Below are 23,630 nucleotides of genomic sequence, written 5' to 3' on the forward strand. Positions count from 1 at the left end.
TAGTATGACTTTATTCGACATGCTATACTATGACTTTTTTATCACTTTTTACGACATGTTATACTGTGACTTTTTCATCACTTTTTACGACATGTTATACTGTGACTTTTTCATCACTGTTTTCGACATGTTATACTGTGACTTTTTTCGACATGTTATACTATGACTTTTTCATCACTTTTTTTGACATGTTATACTATGACTTTTTTATCACTTTTTACGACATGTTATACTGTGACTTTTTCATCACTTTTTTTGACATGTTATACTGTGACTTTTTAATCACATTTTAATCACTTTTTACGACATGTTATACTATGACTTTTTTATCACATTTTACGACATGTTATACTGTGACTTTTTTATCACATTTTACGACACTATACTATGACTTTATTCGACATGTTATACTATGACTTTTTTATCACTTTTTACGACATACTATACTATGACTTTTTTATCACATTTTACGACATGTTATACTGTTATCACATTTTACGACATACTATACTATGACTTTTTTATCACATTTCACGACATTTTATACTGTGACTTTTTCATCACTTTTTACGACGTTATACTATGACTTTATTTGACATGTTATACTATGACTTTTTTATCACATTTCACGACATGTTATACTGTGACTTTATTTGACATGTTATACTATGACTTTTTTATCACTTTTTACGACATGCTATACTATGACTTTTTTATCACATTTCACGACATGTTATACTGTGACTTTTTATCACATTTTACGACATACTATGACTTTTTTATCACATTTTACGACATGTTATACTGTGACTTTTTTATCACATTTCACGACATACTATACTATGACTTTTTTATCACATTTTACGACGTGTGATACTGTGACTTTTTTATCACATTTTACGACATGTTATACTGACTTTTTCATCACTTTTTACGACATGTTATACTATGACTTTTTTTATCACATTTCACGACATGTTATACTGTGACTTTTTATCACATTTTACGACATGCTATACTATGACTTTTTTATCACATTTTACGACATGTTATACTGACTTTTTCATCACATTTTACGACATGTTATACTGTGACTTTTTCATCACTTTTTACGACATGTTATACTGTGACTTTTTCATCACTTTTTACGACATGTTATACTGTGACTTTTTTATCACATTTCACGACATGTTATACTGTGACTTTTTCATCACTTTTTACGACATGTTATACTGTGACTTTTTTATCACATTTCATGACATGTTATACTGTGACTTTTTTATCACATTTTACGACATGCTATACTATGACTTTTTTATCACATTTTACGACATGCTATACTATGACTTTTTCATCACATTTTAATCACATTTTACGACATGTTATACTGTGACTTTATCACATTTTACGACATGTTATACTGACTTTTTCATCACTTTTTACGACATGTGATACTGTGACTTTTTCATCACTTTTTACGACATGTTATACTGTGACTTTTTAATCACTTTTTACGACATGACATGACATGACTTTTTTTATCAACTTTTTTTAGCCTGTCATGTCGTAAAAAGTGATAAAAAAGTCACAGTATAACATGTCGTAAAAAGTGATAAAAAAGTCACAGTATAACATGTCGTAAAAAGTGATGAAAAAGTCACAGTATAACATGTCGTAAAATGTGATAAAAAAGTCATAGTATAACATGTCGAAAAAAGTCACAGTATAACATGTCGAAAAAAGTGATGAAAAAGTCACAGTATAACATGTCGTAAAATGTGATGAAAAAGTCACAGTATAACATGTCGTGAAATGTGATAAAAGTCACAGTATAACATGTCGTAAAATGTGATAAAAAAGTCATAGTATAACATGTCAAATAAACTCATAGTATAACGTCGTAAAAAGTGATGAAAAAGTCACAGTATAACATGTCGTAAAAAGTGATGAAAAAGTCACAGTATAACATGTCGTGAAATGTGATAAAAAAGTCATAGTATAGTATGTCGTAAAATGTGATAACAGTATAACATGTCGTAAAATGTGATAAAAAAGTCATAGTATAGCATGTCGTAAAATGTGATAAAAAAGTCACAGTATAACATGTCGTAAAAAGTGATGAAAAAGTCACAGTATAACATGTCGTAACATGTGATAAAAAAGTCATAGTATAACATGTCGAATAAAGTCATAGTATAACATGTCGTAAAAAGTGATGAAAAAGTCACAGTATAACATGTCGTAAAATGTGATAAAAAAGTCACAGTACATGTCGTGAAATGTAATAAAAAAGTCATAGTATAGTATGTTGTAAAAAGTGATGAAAAAGTCACAGTATAACATGTCGTAAAATGTGATAAAAAAGTCATAGTATAGCATGTCGTAAAATGTGATAAAAAAGTCACAGTATAACATGTCGTAAAATGTGATAAAAAAGTCATAGTATAACATGTCGAATAAAGTCATAGTATAACATGTCGTAAAAAGTGATAAAAAAGTCATAGTATAGCATGTCGTAAAATGTGATAAAAAAGTCATAGTATAACATGTCAAATAAAGTCATAGTATAGTATGTCGTAAAATGTGATAAAAAAGTCATAGTATAGCATGTCGTAAAATGTGATAAAAAAGTCACAGTATAACATGTCGTAAAATGTGATAAAAAAGTCATAGTATAGTATGTCGTAAAAAGTGATAAAAAAGTCATAGTATAACATGTCAAATAAAGTCAGTGTAGTATGTCGTAAAAAGTGATGAAAAAGTCACAGTATAACATGTCGAATAAAGTGATTAAAATGTGATGAAAAAGTCATAGCATAGCATGTCGTAAAATGTGATAAAAAAGTCATAGTATAGCATGTCGTGAAATGTGATAAAAAAGTCATAGTATAACATGTCGTAAAAAGTGATGAAAAAATCAGTATAACATGTCGTAAAATGTGATGAAAAAGTCATAGTATAGCATGTCGTAAAATGTGATAAAAAAGTCATAGTATAGTATGTCGTAAAAAGTGATGAAAAAGTCACAGTATAACATGTCGTAAAAAGTGATGAAAAAGTCATGTATAGCATGTCGAAAAAACTCACAAAAAAGTCATAGTATAGCATGTCGAAAAAAGTCATACTATAGCATGTCGTAAAAAGTGATAAAAAAGTCATAGTATAGCATGTCGTACAAAATTAAGCTATAGTATGTCGTAAAACGTGATAAAAAAGTCATAGTATAGCCTGTCGAAAAAGCTCACAAAAGTCATAGTATAGCCTGTCGAAAAAACTCACAAAAGTCATAGTATAGCATGTCGAAAAAAGTCATAGTATAGCATGTCATACAAAATTAAGCTATAGTATGTCGTAAAACGTGATAAAAAAGTCATAGTATAACATGTCGAATAAAGTCATAGTATAACATGTCGTAAAATGTGATAAAAAAGTCATAGTATAGCATGTCGTAAAATGTGATAAAAAGTCACAGTATAACATGTCGTGAAATGTGATAAAAAAGTCATAGTATAGCATGTCAAATAAAGTCATAGTATAGTATGTCGTAAAATGTGATAAAAAAGTCATAGTATAGCATGTCGTAAAATGTGATAAAAAAGTCACAGTATAACATGTCGTAAAATGTGATAAAAAAGTCATAGTATAGTATGTCGTAAAAAGTGATAAAAAAGTCATAGTATAACATGTCAAATAAAGTCAGTGTAGTATGTCGTAAAATGTGATAAAAAAGTCATAGTATAACATGTCGAATAAAGTCATAGCATAGTATGTCGTAAAAAGTGATGAAAAAGTCACAGTATAACATGTCGTAAAAAGTGATTAAAATGTGATGAAAAAGTCATAGCATAGCATGTCGTAAAATGTGATAAAAAAGTCATAGTATAGCATGTCGTGAAATGTGATAAAAAAGTCATAGTATAACATGTCGTAAAAAGTGATGAAAAAATCAGTATAACATGTCGTAAAATGTGATGAAAAAGTCATAGTATAGCATGTCGTAAAATGTGATAAAAAAGTCATAGTATAGTATGTCGTAAAAAGTGATGAAAAAGTCACAGTATAACATGTCGTAAAAAGTGATGAAAAAGTCATGTATAGCATGTCGAAAAAACTCACAAAAAAGTCATAGTATAGCATGTCGAAAAAAGTCATACTATAGCATGTCGTAAAAAGTGATAAAAAAGTCATAGTATAGCATGTCGTACAAAATTAAGCTATAGTATGTCGTAAAACGTGATAAAAAAGTCATAGTATAGCCTGTCGAAAAAGCTCACAAAAGTCATAGTATAGCCTGTCGAAAAAACTCACAAAAGTCATAGTATAGCATGTCGAAAAGTCATACTATAGCATGTCGTAAAACGTGATAAAAAAGTCATAGTATAGCATGTCGAAAAAAGTGATAAAAAAGTCATAGTATAACATGTCGAATAAAGTCATAGTATAACATGTCGTAAAAAGTGATGAAAAAGTCACAGTATAACATGTCGTAAAAAGTGATGAAAAAGTCATAGTATAGCATGTCGAAAAAAGTGATAAAAAAGTCATAGTATAGCATGTCGTACAAAATTAAGCTATAGTATGTCGTAAAACGTGATAAAAAAGTCATAGTATAGCATGTCGAAAAAAGTGATAAAAAAGTCATAGTATAACATGTCGAATAAAGTCATAGTATAACATGTCGTAAAAAGTGATGAAAAAGTCACAGTATAACATGTCGTAAAAAGTGATGAAAAAGTCATAGTATAGCATGTCGAAAAAAGTGATAAAAAAGTCATAGTATAGCATGTCGTACAAAATTAAGCTATAGTATGTCGTAAAACGTGATAAAAAAGTCATAGTATAGCCTGTCGAAAAAGCTCACAAAAGTCATAGTATAGCCTGTCGAAAAAACTCACAAAAGTCATAGTATAGCATGTCGAAAAAAGTCATAGTATAGCATGTCGAATAAAGTCATACTATAGTATGTCGTAAAAAGTGATAAAAAAGTCATAGTATAACATGTTGAAAAAAGTCATAGTATAGCATGTCGAAAAAAGTGATAAAAAAGTCATAGTATAACATGTCGAAAAAAGTCATAGTATAGCCTGTCGAAAAAGCTCACAAAAGTCATAGTATAGCCTGTCGAAAAAACTCACAAAAGTCATAGTATAGCATGTCGAAAAAAGTCATAGTATAGCATGTCGAATAAAGTCATACTATAGTATGTCGTAAAAAGTGATAAAAAAGTCATAGTATAACATGTTGAAAAAAGTCATAGTATAGCATGTCGTAAAATGTGATAAAAAGTCACAGTATAACATGTCGTGAAATGTGATAAAAAAGTCATAGTATAGCATGTCGTAAAAAGTGATAAAAAAGTCATAGTATAGCATGTCGTAAAATGTGATAAAAAAGTCATAGTATAACATGTCAAATAAAGTCATAGTATAGTATGTCGTAAAAAGTGATGAAAAAGTCACAGTATAGCATGTCGTGAAATGTGATAAAAAAGTCGTAGTATAACATGTCGAATAAAGTCATAGTATAACATATCGTAAAAAGTGATGAAAAAGTCACAGTATAACATGTCGTAAAAAGTGATGAAAAAGTCATAGTATAGCATGTCGAAAAAAGTGATAAAAAAGTAATAGTATAGCCTGTCGAAAAAGCTCACAAAAAAGTCATAGTATAGCATGTCGAAAAAACTCACAAAAGTCATAGTATAGCATGTCGAAAAGTCATACTATAGCATGTCGTAAAACGTGATAAAAAAGTCATAGTATAGCATGTCGAAAAAAGTGATAAAAAAGTCATAGTATAACATGTCGAATAAAGTCATAGTATAACATGTCGTAAAAAGTGATGAAAAAGTCACAGTATAACATGTCGTAAAAAGTGATGAAAAACTCATAGTATAGCATGTCGTACAAAATTAAGCTATAGTATGTCGTAAAACGTGATAAAAAAGTCATAGTATAGCCTGTCGAAAAAGCTCACAAAAGTCATAGTATAGCCTGTCGAAAAAACTCACAAAAGTCATAGTATAGCATGTCGAAAAAAGTCATAGTATAGCATGTCGAATAAAGTCATACTATAGTATGTCGTAAAAAGTGATAAAAAAGTCATAGTATAACATGTTGAAAAAAGTCATAGTATAGCATGTCGAAAAAAGTGATAAAAAAGTCATAGTATAACATGTCGAAAAAAGTCATAGTATAGCATGTCGAAAAAAGTGATTAAAAAGTGATAAAAAAGTCATAGTATAACATGTCGAATAAAGTCATAGTATAGTGTCGTAAAAAGTGATGAAAAAGTCACAGTATAACATGTCGTAAAATGTGATAAAAAAGTCATAGTATAACATGTCAAATAAAGTCATAGTATAACATGTCGTAAAAAGTGATGAAAAAGTCACAGTATAGTATGTCGAAAAAAGTGATAAAAAAGTCATAGTATAACATGTCGAAAAAAGTCATAGTATAGCATGTCGAAAAAAGTGATTAAAAAGTGATAAAAAAGTCATAGTATAACATGTCGAATAAAGTCATAGTATAACATGTCATAAAAAGTGATGAAAAAGTCACAGTATAACATGTCGTAAAAAGTGATGAAAAAGTCATAGTATAGCATGTCGAAAAAACTCACAAAAAAGTCATAGTATAGCATGTCGAAAAAAGTCATAGTATAGCATGTCGTACAAAATTAAGCTATAGTATGTCGTAAAACGTGATAAAAAAGTCATAGTATAGCCTGTCGAAAAAGCTCACAAAAGTCATAGTATAGCCTGTCGAAAAAACTCACAAAAGTCATAGTATAGCATGTCGAAAAAAGTCATAGTATAGCATGTCGTACAAAATTAAGCTATAGTATGTCGTAAAAAGTGATAAAAAAGTCATAGTATAACATGTTGAAAAAAGTCATAGTATAGCATGTCGAAAAAAGTGATAAACAAGTCATAGTATAGCCTGTCGAAAAAGCTCACAAAAAAGTCATAGTATAGCATGTCGAAAAAACTCACAAAAGTCATAGTATAGCATGTCGAAAAGTCATACTATAGCATGTCGTAAAACGTGATAAAAAAGTCATAGTATAGCATGTCGAAAAAAGTGATAAAAAAGTCATAGTATAACATGTCGAAAAAAGTCATAGTATAGCATGTCGAAAAAAGTGATTAAAAAGTGATAAAAAAGTCATAGTATAACATGTCGAATAAAGTCATAGTATAGTGTCGTAAAAAGTGATGAAAAAGTCACAGTATAGCATGTCGTAAAATGTGATAAAAAAGTCATAGTATAACATGTCAAATAAAGTCATAGTATAGTATGTCGTAAAATGTGATAAAAAAGTCATAGTATAGCATGTCGTAAAATGTGATAAAAAAGTCACAGTATAACATGTCGTAAAATGTGATAAAAAAGTCATAGTATAGTATGTCGTAAAAAGTGATAAAAAAGTCATAGTATAACATGTCAAATAAAGTCATAGTGTAGTATGTCGTAAAAAGTGATGAAAAAGTCACAGTATAACATGTCGTAAAATGTGATGAAAAAGTCATAGTATAGCATGTCGTAAAATGTGATAAAAAAGTCATAGTATAGTATGTCGTAAAAAGTGATGAAAAAGTCACAGTATAACATGTCGTAAAAAGTGATGAAAAAGTCATAGTATAGCATGTCGAAAAAACTCACAAAAAAGTCATAGTATAGCATGTCGAAAAAAGTCATAGTATAGCATGTCGTACAAAATTAAGCTATAGTATGTCGTAAAACGTGATAAAAAAGTCATAGTATAGCATGTCGAATAAAGTCATACTATAGTATGTCGTAAAAAGTGATAAAAAAGTCATAGTATAACATGTTGAAAAAAGTCATAGTATAGCACGTCGAAAAAAGTGATAAAAAAGTAATAGTATAGCCTGTCGAAAAAGCTCACAAAAAAGTCATAGTATAGCATGTCGAAAAAACTCACAAAAGTCATAGTATAGCATGTCGAAAAGTCATACTATAGCATGTCGTAAAACGTGATAAAAAAGTCATAGTATAACATGTCGAAAAAAGTCATAGTATAGTGTCGTAAAAAGTGATGAAAAAGTCACAGTATAACATGTCGTAAAATGTGATAAAAAAGTCATAGTATAACATGTCAAATAAAGACATAGTATAGTGTCGTAAAAAGTGATGAAAAAGTCACAGTATAACATGTCGTAAAATGTGATAAAAAAGTCATAGTATAACATGTCAAATAAAGTCATAGTATAACATGTCGTAAAAAGTGATGAAAAAGTCACAGTATAGCATGTCGTGAAATGTGATAAAAAAGTCGTAGTATAAGATGTCGAATAAAGTCATAGTATAGTATGTCGTAAAATGTGATAAAAAAGTCACAGTATAGTATGTCGTAAAAAGTGATGAAAAAGTCATAGTATAGCATGTCGTAAAATGTGATAAAAAAGTCATAGTATAGCATGTCGAAAAAAGTGATTAAAAAGTCATAGTATAGCATGTCGAAAAAAGTGATTAAAAAGTCATAGTATAGCATGTCGTAAAAAGTGATGAAAAAGTCATAGTATAGCATGTCGTAAAATGTGATAAAAAAAGTCATAGTATAGCATGTCGTAAAATGTGATAAAAAAAGTCATAGTATAGCATGTCGTAAAAAGTGCTAAAAAAGTCATAGTATAGTGTGTCATGAAAAGTGATAAAAAAAGTCATAATATAGCATGTCGTAAAATGTTATAAAAAAGTAATAGTATAGCTTGTCGTAAAAAATTATAAAAAAGTCATAGTTTAGTATGTCGTGTAAAGTGATTGAAAAAGTCATAGAATAGCATGTCATACCATGTCATAAAAAGTCATAGTATAGCATGTCGTAAAAAGTCATAGTATAGCATGCCGAAAAAAGTGATAAAAAGTCACAGTATACCATGCCATACTATAGTATGACTTTTTTATGACATGACTTCATCACTTTTTACGACATACTATAGTATGACTTGTTTTGACAGGCTATACTATGACTTTTTTATCACTTTTTTCGACATGCTATAGTATGACTTTTTTATTTTATTTTTACCCCATTTACCCCACCCCAAAGCCATGCAATCACACAAGATACAATGTGTTAATTCCCTAGCTGTTTCAGCCTGCTAACAGTCTTAGTATCAACTGTCAGATTAGTATGTCCATGTGGTTAACACTCATGCAGACTAGCCTGATGTGATATGGAGATTAAACTGCTCAGTTTCTGTTGAAAATAATCCAACTTCAAGATCTTTTTGTAGGCTGTAGTTTGGAGGTACAGTCTCTGTCTCTGAATCAGCAGCATCCCAAAAAATCTGAAAATTATTGCCTGTTAAACAGAGAGTATAAAAAGGACTAACCAGTATCCTGTCGCTGTCTATGATGGTGTTGAGGCGATGAGCGATTGTCAGCACAGTGCATTCTCTGAACTTGTCCCGTATAGTTTTCTGGATGAGTTCGTCCGTCCTGCAGAGAGACAGCACACATTGAAGAAGTGCATTTTTCAACTGTGCTGATAAAAAAATAAAGCATTTGATAAAAAACACAACATTTCTGCTAGCGTTTTCTTTGAGTGTAATTATCACTGACAGAACTTTCCCTAACCACTGCCAGAGGTGTGCGTCTCAGCAGTACCTGGGGTCCACGTTGGCCGTGGCCTCGTCGATGATGAGGATGCGGTTCTTCCTCAGGACGGCTCTGGCCAGACACACCAGCTGTCTCTGGCCCACGCTGAAATTGGAGCCCGACTCGGCCAGAACCGTCTCCAGCTTGCCGGGCAGCTCCTCCACTACAGACTTCAGCTGCACCTGCAGGCATCAACATAATGATTGTTGTGTGTGTGCTGATTGATACAAGCAGGATATGGAGTCTAAAAGCTCTTCTAACCAGTCAGAAAATGTTACTATACACACAGTAACAACTGACACTGTTTGTGTGAGACTGGGAGATACTGACCTCTCGCAGAGCGTTCCACAGTTCTTCGTCAGAGTGGTAGTTAAAAGGGTCCAAGTTCTTCCTCATTGAGCCTGTGAAGAGCACGGGGTCCTGGAAAACAAGGGGAGGTCACTCTAGTCAATTAATCAATATATTGAAACCCCGATTTTCTCCCTATTTCACATTGATACCAATCAAACGGGTGTTCCTCAACCTCTATGTGGGATATGTGTCATAACTCCTGGCAACCCAACTGGAGGCAGCGGCAAGCATGCGCAAACCCCCTACCTGGCGTGCATATCACTCCTCACTGCGGCGGCTCGCAACCTCTCTACTGAGCTTGCTGCTGAAAATGGCTGAAATGGGCCCAAAGAAAAAAAAATACGCCTCCAAATTTAACCCCACTTGGTGTGAGAAATTCCCCCTTAATGCCGCTAGCCGACTTGATGCATACCATGCATGCTGTAAGGTGTCTAGAATGGACTTTAGCGTAGAATACGGTTGGAAATATGATCCAATACCCCGGAAAATCTCCCTCTTTTTCACATCCTAATGTTGGCAGGGATGAATAAATCATGTGTAAAAGTGCTTCCTGCAGCCGGTGTCAGAACAGAAGCTGTTCTGCTGTTAGGAGCAGTTCGCCCCTGGAAAAAGCCACCGTCAGTCAAAGCTGGTGTTCTCTTTTTACTGCAGGCAATGGCTCAGAGCGGTACAGACTCCAAAATACGACGAGAATATACCGGTGGATCGTCTAAAAAATCTTCAGGTCTGCAGTCTACATTTCAAACCTGACAAATTTGAAGGAGACATGACATCGGAGGCGGCGTCCTAGATCGAGGAAGTGTAGTTTCGCTAGCTCCCTGTCCTCCGTCTTCCAGGGCGCTTTGGAGAAGCGGATAGGGTCCTCCAGAGACAGAGTGAAATTGCATTTTTTTCCTAACATAATGGCATTAGCTCCCTATAATAGGATATGATATGACTGAGGTTGAAAATTGGCCAACTGGCCCTTTAAGTGTGCGTTTTGGTTAGCGGAAGTTGCTATGGCTGCTACACCCTACTGCGCCATCTCTGGGTCCTAATGGACGAGATGGCAGCAACTGCCTCGGGGGTATTTTAGCTTCAATTTTGTACAAATAGTGTAGATGAAGACCCAATACGGTGGCAAACTTTAGGCTTCAAAATGTTAGTCCACATAAAAGTAGGTCACTGTGCCAACACCCAGCACACAGCACTGCGTTACTGTGAGGCGTCTTCCCATCAGCTGATCACGACATGTCAGTTTGAATTGGCATTCATCCAGATAATCTTTTACTTAAATCTCACAATCTCAATGAACAATGAGCTATAACAGCAGTTATTTGAATGTGTCAGATCCATAATAACCAACATTTAAGAGGATATAAGGATTGACTTAGACTCTGCTGCTGTAACACAATATTACCGAGCTCGGATTGGCGGCTACAGTCAAGCTAATTGGGGGATCTTTAATCATGACCGATTGAGCTTATTTTGACAGAGGTATTACGAGGTCCTTATGCCCTATTTATGCGCAATTTCTAACACTGAACAGTCTTTGTCGGTCTAAATAAAATCCTATTACATAATTAATTGGACAAAAATGTTTTCTGGGGAAATCCCGTAAGAGCTTTCGGCTTTGTTGGGCGGTTTACTGCCGATCAGAACAAAGAGCAATTTGTTTCAAAGGACTGAAATACCAACAACCATTTTCACACACACACACACACACAAGTCTTCCTCCTCTGCTAAAGAACTGTCAAATCATGAAAGTCTCCACTGGTCTAGTGTCAGTTTTAATCTACAATAAGTCAGCAAATGTCTACCTGAGGGATGATTGACATCTTCTGGCGCAGGTCATGGAGGCCGATCTCCGAGGTCAGAACACCGTCGATGTAGATCTTCCCCTGAGGCTCTGCCAGGCGGAACAGAGCCGACACCAGGGAGCTTTTCCCAGCACCGGTCCTCCCCACGATCCCGACCTGACACACAGGGAGATAAGAACACGTCAGCTCAGGTCATGTGAAGTGAAAATAGTGTTTGCTTCTCTGGTGGGCAAAGATGGCCGACCTTCTCTTGGGGTCGGAACATGGCCTTCATGTTCTTCAGCACTATAGGTCCGTCGCTGCTGTAGGAGAAGCTGACTTTGTCGAAGGTCACCAGGCCTTTGCCGGGCCAGTCGGGGGGAGGGCGCTTATCGGTTTCCCAGGGTGCTTCACTCTCCAATTCTGTGTACTCCACCACCCTTTCCACTGATGTCATCTGAAGACATTAGAGATAAATACACAGGTCACTGACGTGGAAACTACTAGTACAACTACTCCATTAGGAAGTGATGAAAGGCTAAATGGATAAGTCCTTCATTTAGCAAAGACAAAAGGAATATCTCACCATGTTCTCCACCTCTGCACTCTGCCTGACACCCCACTGGAACATGCCCATCAGGGTGACAGAGTAGGTGAGAGCCAAACCCACCGAGCCGGCGTCCAGCTCTAACAGAAGGAGAAAGGTATTTCATGTTAAACGCACCGAAAGAGCCTCACTTGACCTTTGAGCAAAAAAAGCAAATCTCACACATAATCCTACAAAATATTCTTTAAGTCTACGATTTGAACACCATTCTCTAACTGTAATGCTAAAGGATTAAAAATGTCCTCACGGTCTTTGAGCAGCAGGCAGCCAAAGGTGGTGATGGTCACAAAGATGGAGCAGATGCCGTCAAGGCGTAGGGCGAACCAGCGGGAGGTGGTCAGGAAGAGGAACCAGGCCTCTGTGCAGGAGGAGAAAACATGTTATTGACACAGCTCACAAAAGCCTCACAGAGTGAATCTAAAAGTGTAAAGCAGAGCAGTACCTGAGTGCAGGTTCTGATGGCCATCAAAGGCTTTCTGGAAGCGCTCCTCGGCTCCAAAGGCTCGGATCGTCCACAGGCCCTGAAGAGACGACGACAGGTGGGAGAAGACCGGACTCCGAGCTGCAGGAGGAGGAAATCAGCACACATATTACAGCTTATGTCACTTGATGATCTCACAGTTCCCACCCTGCACACGATATAGATAGAGCCTTAGATAGGACGCTCACTGGTGGACTCGAGGCGTTTGACGTCTCTAGAGGTCTGCAGGAAGTAGCGGCGCAGGAAGATGAAGATGATGAGAAGCGGAAGCACGGGGATGAGGATCCAGGGGATCACCGAGACCGACACAGCGATCACCCCGAGAATCTGGAGGAACACCTTAAAAGAGAGAAGAAAACAGCTTTGCAATCTTGTTGTTTACCAACATTAATAGGCAAAATTATAGCATTCAAATGTATTCAAATGCTGTATTTTAAGTGTTTCAACAAACTGACTCTTTAAATATGTCACTAACTAGAAAATGTTTGTAATAAAGGAAAGGTAACTTCAGATTTTTTGGCGTCCCACAGGGATCCATTCTTGGTCCTCTATTGTTTTAAATCTACATTAATGATGTTTCACTGATGGTTGGTAACTTTATGCTGCTAAAACTAGCTTGTTTTGTAGACACAAGCCCTTCCACTTATTTCTGACAAAAATTCTGAATTACATAAAAACGTCTAATGGGTTTATATTGAACGAACATGATAATTACTGTTGCCCTTTCTTTTGAAAAGGTGAAATCTTATTATGGTGATTTTATTTCCTGTAAATGTAGTTGAGTGAAACATTTATAGTGTGAAATAAGACAGTTTAGAAAATATTTGAAAGGACAGATTTATTTATGCAATGTTCTTTAACCATACATTTACACGCTGTTCTATCCTTACCTGAATAAAGTCCACAAGAGTCCATGGCATGTTAGAATCCAGCTGGCCAATGTCCTTTGAAAACCTATTTAGGACTCTTCCTGAGGTGAGACAGGAGAGAAAAGTTAATAAAAGGTATAAAATAAATAAAACAGAAACAACAATCTAATGGCCAAAATACTATCATTATATGCAACAGCTGCTTACCTATAGGGTTGATGTCAAAGAAGCGCACAGGTGTTCGGAGTATGGCGTCGAACATGCGGTTGTGCAGACACTGTGCAGACCTCACCAGCACGTGGAACAGGACCAAATTCCTGATGAAGCCGAAAATGATGGTGGCTATCGTCAAACCTGTAAGAGGCAGATTACAGCACTCAAACACAACACAGTGCAGGTTACATGATGACATAACGTGTCTTTTTTTCACATTACCTGCATAAACACCCAGGTAGAAGTCTATGTCCAGCTCCTTGGTGACGTTTGTTCCATTTACGATGGTGGTGTTGTTAGCGCTTAGCGTATCCTGCGCATCAGCCCTGATCAGACAAAGACAAGTGAACAATATGTGAATGCTAAGGATTAATGTGCAGTATGTTCTGCTCTTTTTAGTGGTTTTTATACTCACCAGTAAGCCAGCCACCAGTCCTGCAAAATGTATGCTCCCTATAAGATAAAAAAGAACAGTCAGAACAGGCTCCAGAGAAGACAGCTGATTGGTTAGTAGCCTTCTTGCGTACCTGAGCCAGAATGTTGACCACTAAGACTATAAGCAGGACCAGAATGCTGCCTCCAGCTCTCAGGTATTTCATGTACAGACCAACTCCAATGGTTCCCTGAGCGCGACTCTCCTCTGCTACTGTCTGCACCGTCTCCTCCTGTGTGGCAGATTTATAAAGTAGATTAAAAACGACACAAATGAAAGAGAGAACAACGATCCTACTTTGGAAAAATGTCTTGTTTGTCCTGTGTGCGATGTTTTGTTTTTTAACACAGACAAACAAACAGAGGGGGTGAATGATGTACAAACCGGTAAGTAGTCTCCGTCTTTGACCGAGTGCAAAGACGAGGTCTGGGAGAGCACGGAGTTCTGGGACAGAGTTCTGTTCCTGATGGGGCCATCTTGAGGCGGCAGTTGTTGCTGCTCCTCCTCTTCCTCCTTCTTAAGCAGGGAGGTGAAGTCCACGCCGGACTGCTGCAGCTCTGTGTATGTCCCTTTAGCCACCATGTGACCCTGACATGTGCAAACACACACAGTATATCACACAGTAGATTTTAAGATATCAGCACTCACAGCTAATCTGAAAGACCTGCATTTCTGAGATATCATGTTGTTTTGATGAATACAGGGATTCTCCCGAGTTAACATGTATTAACTCAAACAATGCCCCTGCTATCTGGACGCATTGTGAGGCAGCTGGAGGAATGCAGCAACTACTGAATTGTATACATTCTCAATTTAAAGTTGGTGAACCTCTCTGTAACTTGGCTGACATAATGCAGGTCACACTACCATCCGTGTTTGAGTGGTTCTTGCCTTTTTCTTTGAGAGTAAAACAACTCTGTGCTGTCCAGACTGTGTACAGTACTAAGAGTAAGGTTTAGGCACGATATGACCAACCTCCTTGAGGACCAGGATCTGGTCGGCTGCCTTCAGGTACTGCAGCTGGTGGGTGACAAGGATCCGAGGCTTGTTCCTCAGCAGGCCGCAGATACACCTGAAACACGAAGGGAGCAGAGCGTCAGCTTTAAGCAGCAACCTCAACTCTTAGTTACATGGACTTTGGTGTTCTCAGCCAGCCTGTTTTTAGCAGGTAGCAAGACACATGTGCATAATTATCTGTAATGTAGTTTAAGTTTTAGTTACCGTAAAATTTGGTGTATAAGACGCACTTTTAATACATTTTTTCTCATCTAAAAAGTGGGCTACATCCTATATAGCGATGCACGGATACCACTTTTTTTCAGACCATGTACAAGTACTTACATTTAGGTACTTGCCAATACCGAGTACCGATATGAGTACTTAATAATATCATCACAGTTCTCATAATGACTTTAAAAACATGTTTCATTTTCATCAGATGGTCCTCACTTTCTGACTGTATGAAAGTAAATAGACAGAATGATACAACTGCAACTGTTATACCGATACTGGTATCGGTATCGGTGCATCCCTAGTCCTATATATCGGTGCGACCAAGATACCAGCATAAAATGCAGCGAGAGGGATGTTATCGTGTTGCGTTACCCAGTCGCTATAATCTGGGTATAAGCTTCATCACGGACGTGCGCCGCCATGATCGCCAGTGCAGCCGCCATCCTCACAACAATCAAAGTTACCGTAAGCTGAGCTCAACTACCGCACCGGAAGCTAGCAGGAGTGCAAACTCGACATGGCGACAACAGATGGTAGGGTTTAATTTGTGTGTGTTTTGAATGCGTTTCAAATGAAAAACATTGTTGAAATGACTTACATGTTTTAGTCGTTATAGAAAACTTTTTCCTTCTGAGATAACCCCCCAAAACAGACTGTGTCTTATATTACAGATTTTTAATAATGTTACCTACTGCGTCTTTAAGAAGTGGTTTTAAAAAAGTTAAATATTTGATCAATTCGAGACCAAAACTGCTTTTTAAATTGCATGTTTGTTGAAAAGAGGTCGGGTCACACAATACTAATTATATTCACTTTCATCTTGTGTGACAGTAAAAAAACAACCCATTGTATCAGTGTGTGCTTCCGCTCTTACAGATGTTATGTAATCGTTTGTGTGAATGTTTTGTCCAATACGAGAGTGAAACAGGAAGAGTGCGGCCAATTTCAATAGTCTGCTGACACCAGCAGCACCGCACCTCTTCCTGTTTAAACACTGAACAGGTTTTCTTGATCTTTTAATGCTCTTAAAAACACTCTTAAATGATGAAGCGATGATATCAATCGCTTGTATGGGGAGGAACATACAGGAAAAAGCTAGGTTTCATTGTGTAATAATGCAGGAACATTTCCTCCCTCTTTTCCCAGGAACTCTCTCTCGCTGTGACCTGCAGCGAAGGATTTCCGCCCCAGCCTCTATCGGAGGGGTACTCTCTCATATTTTCCTGTTTGCTAGATCAAATAAATTACCGTAACAGCGAGCGGGACCTGAACATGCTGCTCTGCTATGTGCACATGTGGCTGTCAGGAGGGAATACAACGACATTCAGTGAGTCACACATTGAATTCACTCACTGTTCAAAGAGGTGCCTCCCGACCTCAGCGTCCACAGCACTCAAAGGATCATCCAGGAGGTAGATGTCGGCGTCCTGATACACAGCCCTGAAAACACACACACACATATTTTTGCTTAATCTTACAGCTACTGTGAGGAACTTTTATTGTGTTCACTTGGCGATACCGGTGAACAAACTACTGCCTTCATTACCCACAACGCAACTGTTAAATCAAGTATCAAGCTGCCAGCTGCAGGAGCCCTCTGCCCAAGGTTTTTACTACATATTACACAGCATTAAACGTAGTGTAATAACATTATCAACAAGTGCCTACATTACCCACAATGCAACTCTTGAATCAAGTATCAAGCTGCAGGAGCCCTCTGCCCCAGGTTTTCCAACATATTACCATAACGTTTATATTACACTGTATAAAACGTAGTGTAATAACATTATCCACAAGTGCCTACATTACCCACAATGCCACCCACAATGCAACTGTTAATTCAAGTATCAAGCTGCCAGCTGCAGGAGCCCTCTGCCCTTGGCTTTTACCAGATATAAGACAGTATTAAACATAGTGTCATAACATTATCAACAAGTGCCTACATTACCCACAATGCAACTCTTGAGTCAAGTATCAAGCTGCAGGAGCCCTCTGCCCCAGGTTTTTACAACATATTACCATAAACTTTATATTACTCTGTATAAAACGTAGTGTAATAACATGATCAACAAGTGCCTACATTACCCACAATGCAACTCTTAAATTACTGGTGCATTCCATTTACCTCGGAGTTGACCGCATTTCAGTAAAACAAGTCGGAAAACCAAGTTGGACGCCGCCAGTAAAACAGTTACTGTGCTTGCTCTCTTGGAATACTGACAACTACAGAACAAACATGAGGTCCACACAGAAATTGGACAGTACTTAGACTTAGACTTAGACTTAGACTCAACTTTATTGATCCCTTTGGGATGACTCCCTCTGGGAAATTCAGTCTCCAGCAGCTTATACAGTACAATACAATAGGAAAGAATACTGTGTGTACGACTGAGTCAATGAGGCACAAATAAGACAGAAGGGCAAATAAACAGTAGGTGTATGCACAGACAGCTCAAGCCAGGTTAGCCATTGTTAGCAATACCAGTGGATAACAACGCATTAGGCGGTATATGGCTGATTTAATGAGACACAAATAAGAGCTTTTATTTACTGTTGATGCACGGACATTTCTTGAAAATCAGTTTTCTTTCAAACAACAATCGACTCTCACCTGGCCAGGTTGACCCGAGCTTTCTGTCCCCCGCTGAGTGTGGCTCCTCTGTCCCCAATCAGCGTCAGGTCTCCGTCTGGGAGCAGCTCCATGTCCTGCACACACAGGCATGACAAATAAGAAAGATCATTTTAATATGAGTTGTGTTTTAATTCATATTTTTACTATTTGTTCTAAAAGGGTCTGCAAAGAGGTCGGGATCAACAACTTACTGCACCATTCACAATATACAAGATACTGTTTCAAAGCCATTTTCAGAAGTTAATCTTTACATGGATAGCACAGCAACTATCACCCGGATCAGACAGTACATTACAGCAGGTTGTGTTTATTTTGTCCTGAGGCTGCATCGCACAGGCAAGTTTTTTTTCTGGACATGTTCAGGCATGTTCAGTGTCACTCAGACTGCCCCTGACTCATGTGCTGCTTTAATCTGATGCGATTAAGTAAACTGAAAAGTAGTTGTAGGACATCACAAGCAGGGATGGCCTTCATTCCGATTGTTATCTTCTCCTACATGTTATCTTATCAAGCGTGAGTAAAACAGGTCCATGTGAGCCGATCATTACATGCTAACACAATAGGTTGTCGTGATAAGTTGTGATAAGCAGGGTAACTCACTCACTCTCACAAGCCACTGGCATTCTATTTTTCTTCAGGAAGGAGACTGCTTTATGGCCCGATCAGACAGGGCGCGTTTTAGCAGCTGGGGGCGGCTTTTTTCTCATTGTTTTCAATGAGAGGCTTTTTGCGCGCTGCTTTTGCTTTGCAGAGCGCCGCCCTTTTTTCCGCTCAGTGCGCCTCGCGTTTTTGAGGAAACGCTCCGAGCGCCTCGAGTTGAAAAAACTTGAACTCAAAGCAGAAAAGCGCCCGACGTCATGGGCGTTTTTTCTCATTGTCCAATCGGATGAAAGGAGAGGCGAGCCTTCTGTCAGTTTACAATGTAACGGTTAGGTTAATGACAGGTAATGATTCGGTGGTTGCCTTAACAACAGGGGGGAAGAAAAGCCGCCCCCAGCTGCTAAAACGCGCTCTGTCTGATCGGGTGTTTACTTTCACAAAAAGGCAGTGCGGTGCGCCTCGCGTTTGCGTTCTGTCCATTAGGGCCCTCCAATTGGACAATGAGAAAAAACGCCATGACGTCATGCACTTTTCTGCTTTGAGTTGAAGTTTTTTCAACTCGAGGCTCTCGGAGCGTTTCCTCAAAAACGCGAGGCGCACAGAGCGGAAAAAAGCGCGGCGCTCTGCAAAGCAAAAGCAGCGCGCAAAAAGCCTCTCATTGAAAACAATGACAAAAAAGCCGCCCCAGCTGCTAAAACGCGTCCTGTCTGATCGGGCCCATACAGGACCCGACGAGAGGGAGAGACAGCGCGGAGAGAGTGTGATCAGTTTATCAGAATTTATAATCATGTGATCCAGTAGTGAGCAGTTTATAAATCATGACACCGATCTGTGTGTGGTTCTCATACTCCGCTCCCGACTTAATAGGGTCGCGATCTGTCCCTGTATTTCCGTGAACAATCATCTTTATAAAGCGTTTAGCAACATTCAAATGCTGTGAATGAAATGAACCGGAGGGGATCCCACGTACACGTTATCATGCCAGTTATGTGGCTCAATAACGTCGTGATCTGTCCGTATGCTATGTACTTCATGTATCTCACTGATAAACACAGAGAGGAGCGATTATAACTTTAGCGATTAACTTCAAGCTATTTAGCAAAACGAGTTTCTTGTTTTTGACTCAGTCATTACACAAGCTCACATTAAGCCAGTTAGGGAAACTAGCTTGAGTGAGTCAGCACATTGCCATGTGCTACACCTTGTTAAATGCTGCTTTAAAGACAGACCAGACAGATAAGTCACACATTACATGAGGAGTGTGTGTGTGTGTGTGATTTCAATCATTAAGGTTCATTTGGTGTTTGTATAAATAGTCACAGGATCCACATGCAACTCATTTACCGAACACAACCGGCAGTAACCTTTCCTCTAGTCAGGTTAGAGACACCGACAGCTAAGTTCAAACACAGTTCAACCAGATTTTAAGAGCGCTGTTATGTTGTAAAGTCAGGAATGAGTTGTTCTTAACAGCCCAAACAAAACCACAAACAAAGTGATCTCGACGCGAGACGTGCACGACTTACGTAATAAAGCATGCTCGCCTGTCAACAAGGCGATAAGACAGTAAGACAGTCCTCAGTTCTGCCTCCGTCTCTGCTGCGAAATCCATTCGCTTCACGCTGTCATTTAAATGCATTACGCGTCAAAGGCTCGCTGCTGTCAGTCTTTCAGCTTGTTGTAGAGCTTCTTCTGCGTCTTGGTCGCATTTACACACTTGTATGTATCCGCTAAAACCTCTGCATGGAATAAAAGCCCTGCTGTAAATCAGAGATCCAGGCTGAGGCGTGCTCGTGATCGACAGGACGATCAGGAGGAAAGCTGATGCAGGTGGCAGCCGTCTGACGTCACTGCGTTATGCAACACGCTGTAATGAAACACCGTCTCCATGTAGCAAGCACAGATATTTAATCAAATTAATTAAAGTTAGAGGCCGCTGTTGCAAGAGCTCGTATCCATGTCATCATTTCCTCTTCAGCACGGCGAGCATGTCAAAAGCACTACTTCCTGTTTACAAAGCTCTAAATGGTAAGGCCCCTCCTAATATCTTTCTGACCTGCTCACTGGCTCAACCAGATCCCTCAGATCATCAGGGATGAGCCTCCTGCGTGCGCCTCAAATTAAAACCAAAGCAGGTAACGGTGCGTTCAGTAACCATGGCGCTGTACCTCCTGACCTGTGGAAACTTAAAACTTGCCTGCCTGATGTAAACAAGCGTGTGTGTATTTCATATTTGCGCTTTCTGGATTCATTTGTTTTTGTGTATTTTATGTGCGTTTGTTTGTTCTGTAAAGCCCCACTGAGTTTACTTCTGCATGAAATGTGCTTCTCTTCTTCACCACAGCTGTGTTAGTGTGGTTTGATAAGATTGTATCTAAAGAAGGCGGAAAACCTAAGCAAACAGCTCGGCAGCTGTCATCAAATATTGATTAATGTTAATGTTGCGAAACCCTGATTGGCTCGCTTTCAAAATGAGCTGTGGGCCCAGACAGAAACAGAAATCTCTTGTGAAATAACAAACACGCCAATCAAATGATCTAAATACCCTAAGACTCTGCCGCCATGACCAGCTGCTCTCTATCAAACAGTATCAGGAAGGATGATTCTGTATACACAGGCAGCCACCTGACTGATACCACAAATATTACACTGGTTCACATGATCGACGTGAGCAACAAGCTGACCTTAACATCCTCCATGCTTTTGGCTCATCACTCTCACAGATGAGAGAAAGCTCTACAGCCCCTCTGAACTGTAACGTGTGTTTCGCATCTCTTACCCTCTTCAGCGCGCAGGCGCGGATCACCCTCTCGTACTTCTGCTGGTTGAGCTCTTTCCCGAACAGGATGTTGCTGCGGATGGTTCCGGGGAACACCCACGGCTGCTGGGCGGCGTAGGTGAGCTGACCTCTGACCTTCAGCACCCCCTTATCGTCGGGGAGCTCTCCCAGGATGGAGCTTAGAAGTGATGACTGGAAGGAGAGGCAGAGATGAAGAGAGAACATATCGTCTTCCTGACTAGTGCAATGTCATGATCAATTTTTGACTCGGCACATCACTTCTTCATGACTCCTCACGGTGTTGCTTATGACATGAATAAATGTAACATGTAACACAAATGTATCGATTATAGCAGAATCGCTGTATCGTGATATTATCGTTGTCGTGGGCAACATATTGCAAGCTACCCTGGGATTCCGGATGCTGTGGAGGGGGTACACATACTACCCAAACAGCTTTCATATTCCAGAGTCGATAACTCACCTTTCCAGCTCCCACTGGTCCAATGACAGCCAACAGCTGGTTGGAGTTCAGAGTGAAGGAGACGTTCTGTAGAGACGGAGCATCCAGAGTCTGCAGGAGGTACAAAACATGTGTCAACATTATATAATACAATAACTCTACAATATACAGCCAGACAGATATTTGAGGCCGATACTATACCAATATTAGAACGGGAACATTCTGCATTTACAGATATGGATGCCGATAAAGTGAGTTTGTTCAAATAAAACCTTGCACCAATATGACTTAAGGTTGTCATGGCACCACAATTACTATAACTATAAAAGATTACCTCCAGAGCATGGAGTGGCCTGCCAAGAGCCCAGACCTCAACCTCAACACTTGTGGGATCAGCTCGGATTTGCTGTTCGTGCTAGAGCGACCAACACAACCACATTGGCTAACCTGCGACAAACCGTGGTTGAGGAATGGGATGACACACCACGGCCACGTGTGACCAGGCTGGTGACTAGCATGAGGAAGAGGTGCCAGGCTGCTGTGGCTGCGTGTGGTTCTTCCACTCGCTACTGAGGTTCCTTATTTTGTTCAATACTAAAATTACCAATATGTCTTGTTTGTTCCTTGTTACTGAGAGAGTTGAATCACCCAGTCTCCCAAACAACACAAAACAATAGAGTGAATACCAACAGGAGTATAGTCTGTTTTTCAATGGGAGGGAAATTTGGCACATTTTCCTTGGGACCTCACACACTTCTCAGATGTGCTGATCATACCACAAACGCATCATTCTTACAAATGGGACATTGTTGGAAAGGGAAATTAACAAGCTTTCCAATGATACCAGATTCAATGCTAATGATAATGTGACAACAGAGATATGATCGACCAAACGCCATATTCTAAACTTTTTTGGACGAGTTTATGTAACGTTACAATGGTGGCTGAAGTTTCAAATCTGTAGGTAAAAAGTACGTTGGAGTAATCCCCAGGCGACTCAGCTCAGTCTGCTGCACACTTTGTGACATCACAAAGAGGGCTTGTAGGGGGCAGGGTTTCTTAAAGGGACAGAGCTGACTGAGTCGTTTCAGGCAGAGGCCGTATGAGGGCCTGCATAGAGCACCAGTGTGAGAAAAATTAGGAGTTTTTTTTAACTGTACCTTATGCTAAGCTACTCCACAGGTATCACAGAGTTAAATATGGCGCTTGAAATTAGCATAATACCCCCCCTTTAAAGAACTTTCCCTAAAGCGCAAATTGGGAAAATACACAACCATATCGACATATCTGTATAGGCCTATATCGGCCTGATAATATCGGCCGAACAATATATCGGTCAAGCAGCACTAAAAATAAAGCTTTTTCATACAGTTACACTTTTGTTATTTCTGACAGCCTGCGTATCCACATCATGTTTTTATACCATGTAGAGACCAGTTAACCCTCCATCACCTGCCCATTGGGGACATCATATCCTGAAGGTTAAGTCGTTCCCTTCCGTTTTTACTGCTTTACATTCCAACCTGTAATTTTCAGACAACTCGTGCAACCTGTTTCCTGCCATTGAG

At 38.4% G+C, this 23,630-nt stretch overlaps 1 protein-coding gene across 1 annotated transcript in view; it reads right to left on the reverse strand.

The window, feature by feature from the left end:
• LOC138603498 (ATP-binding cassette sub-family C member 4-like) overlaps positions 1-23,630 on the reverse strand; it is a 39,182-nt gene that overhangs the window by 1,797 nt on the left and 13,755 nt on the right. Inside the window, exons 10-29 of the mRNA XM_069675310.1 lie at positions 22,084-22,173; positions 21,600-21,791; positions 18,200-18,294; positions 16,942-17,028; positions 15,331-15,427; positions 14,740-14,943; positions 14,450-14,587; positions 14,338-14,375; positions 14,145-14,248; positions 13,917-14,063; positions 13,731-13,810; positions 13,029-13,179; positions 12,802-12,921; positions 12,607-12,717; positions 12,339-12,439; positions 12,018-12,209; positions 11,774-11,929; positions 9,954-10,043; positions 9,633-9,805; positions 9,359-9,464 (exon numbers count right to left, since the gene is read on the reverse strand). Of these exons, the coding sequence (XP_069531411.1) occupies positions 9,359-9,464; positions 9,633-9,805; positions 9,954-10,043; positions 11,774-11,929; positions 12,018-12,209; positions 12,339-12,439; positions 12,607-12,717; positions 12,802-12,921; positions 13,029-13,179; positions 13,731-13,810; positions 13,917-14,063; positions 14,145-14,248; positions 14,338-14,375; positions 14,450-14,587; positions 14,740-14,943; positions 15,331-15,427; positions 16,942-17,028; positions 18,200-18,294; positions 21,600-21,791; positions 22,084-22,173 (2,472 nt within the window). The remainder of the gene's footprint in view (positions 1-9,358; positions 9,465-9,632; positions 9,806-9,953; positions 10,044-11,773; positions 11,930-12,017; positions 12,210-12,338; positions 12,440-12,606; positions 12,718-12,801; positions 12,922-13,028; positions 13,180-13,730; positions 13,811-13,916; positions 14,064-14,144; positions 14,249-14,337; positions 14,376-14,449; positions 14,588-14,739; positions 14,944-15,330; positions 15,428-16,941; positions 17,029-18,199; positions 18,295-21,599; positions 21,792-22,083; positions 22,174-23,630) is intronic.

Source organism: Semicossyphus pulcher, unplaced genomic scaffold (assembly GCF_022749685.1).
Source record: "Semicossyphus pulcher isolate SPU_LCO1_2020_fin unplaced genomic scaffold, fSemPul1.0.p SCAF_24, whole genome shotgun sequence".
Lineage (NCBI taxonomy): Eukaryota > Metazoa > Chordata > Actinopteri > Labriformes > Labridae > Semicossyphus > Semicossyphus pulcher.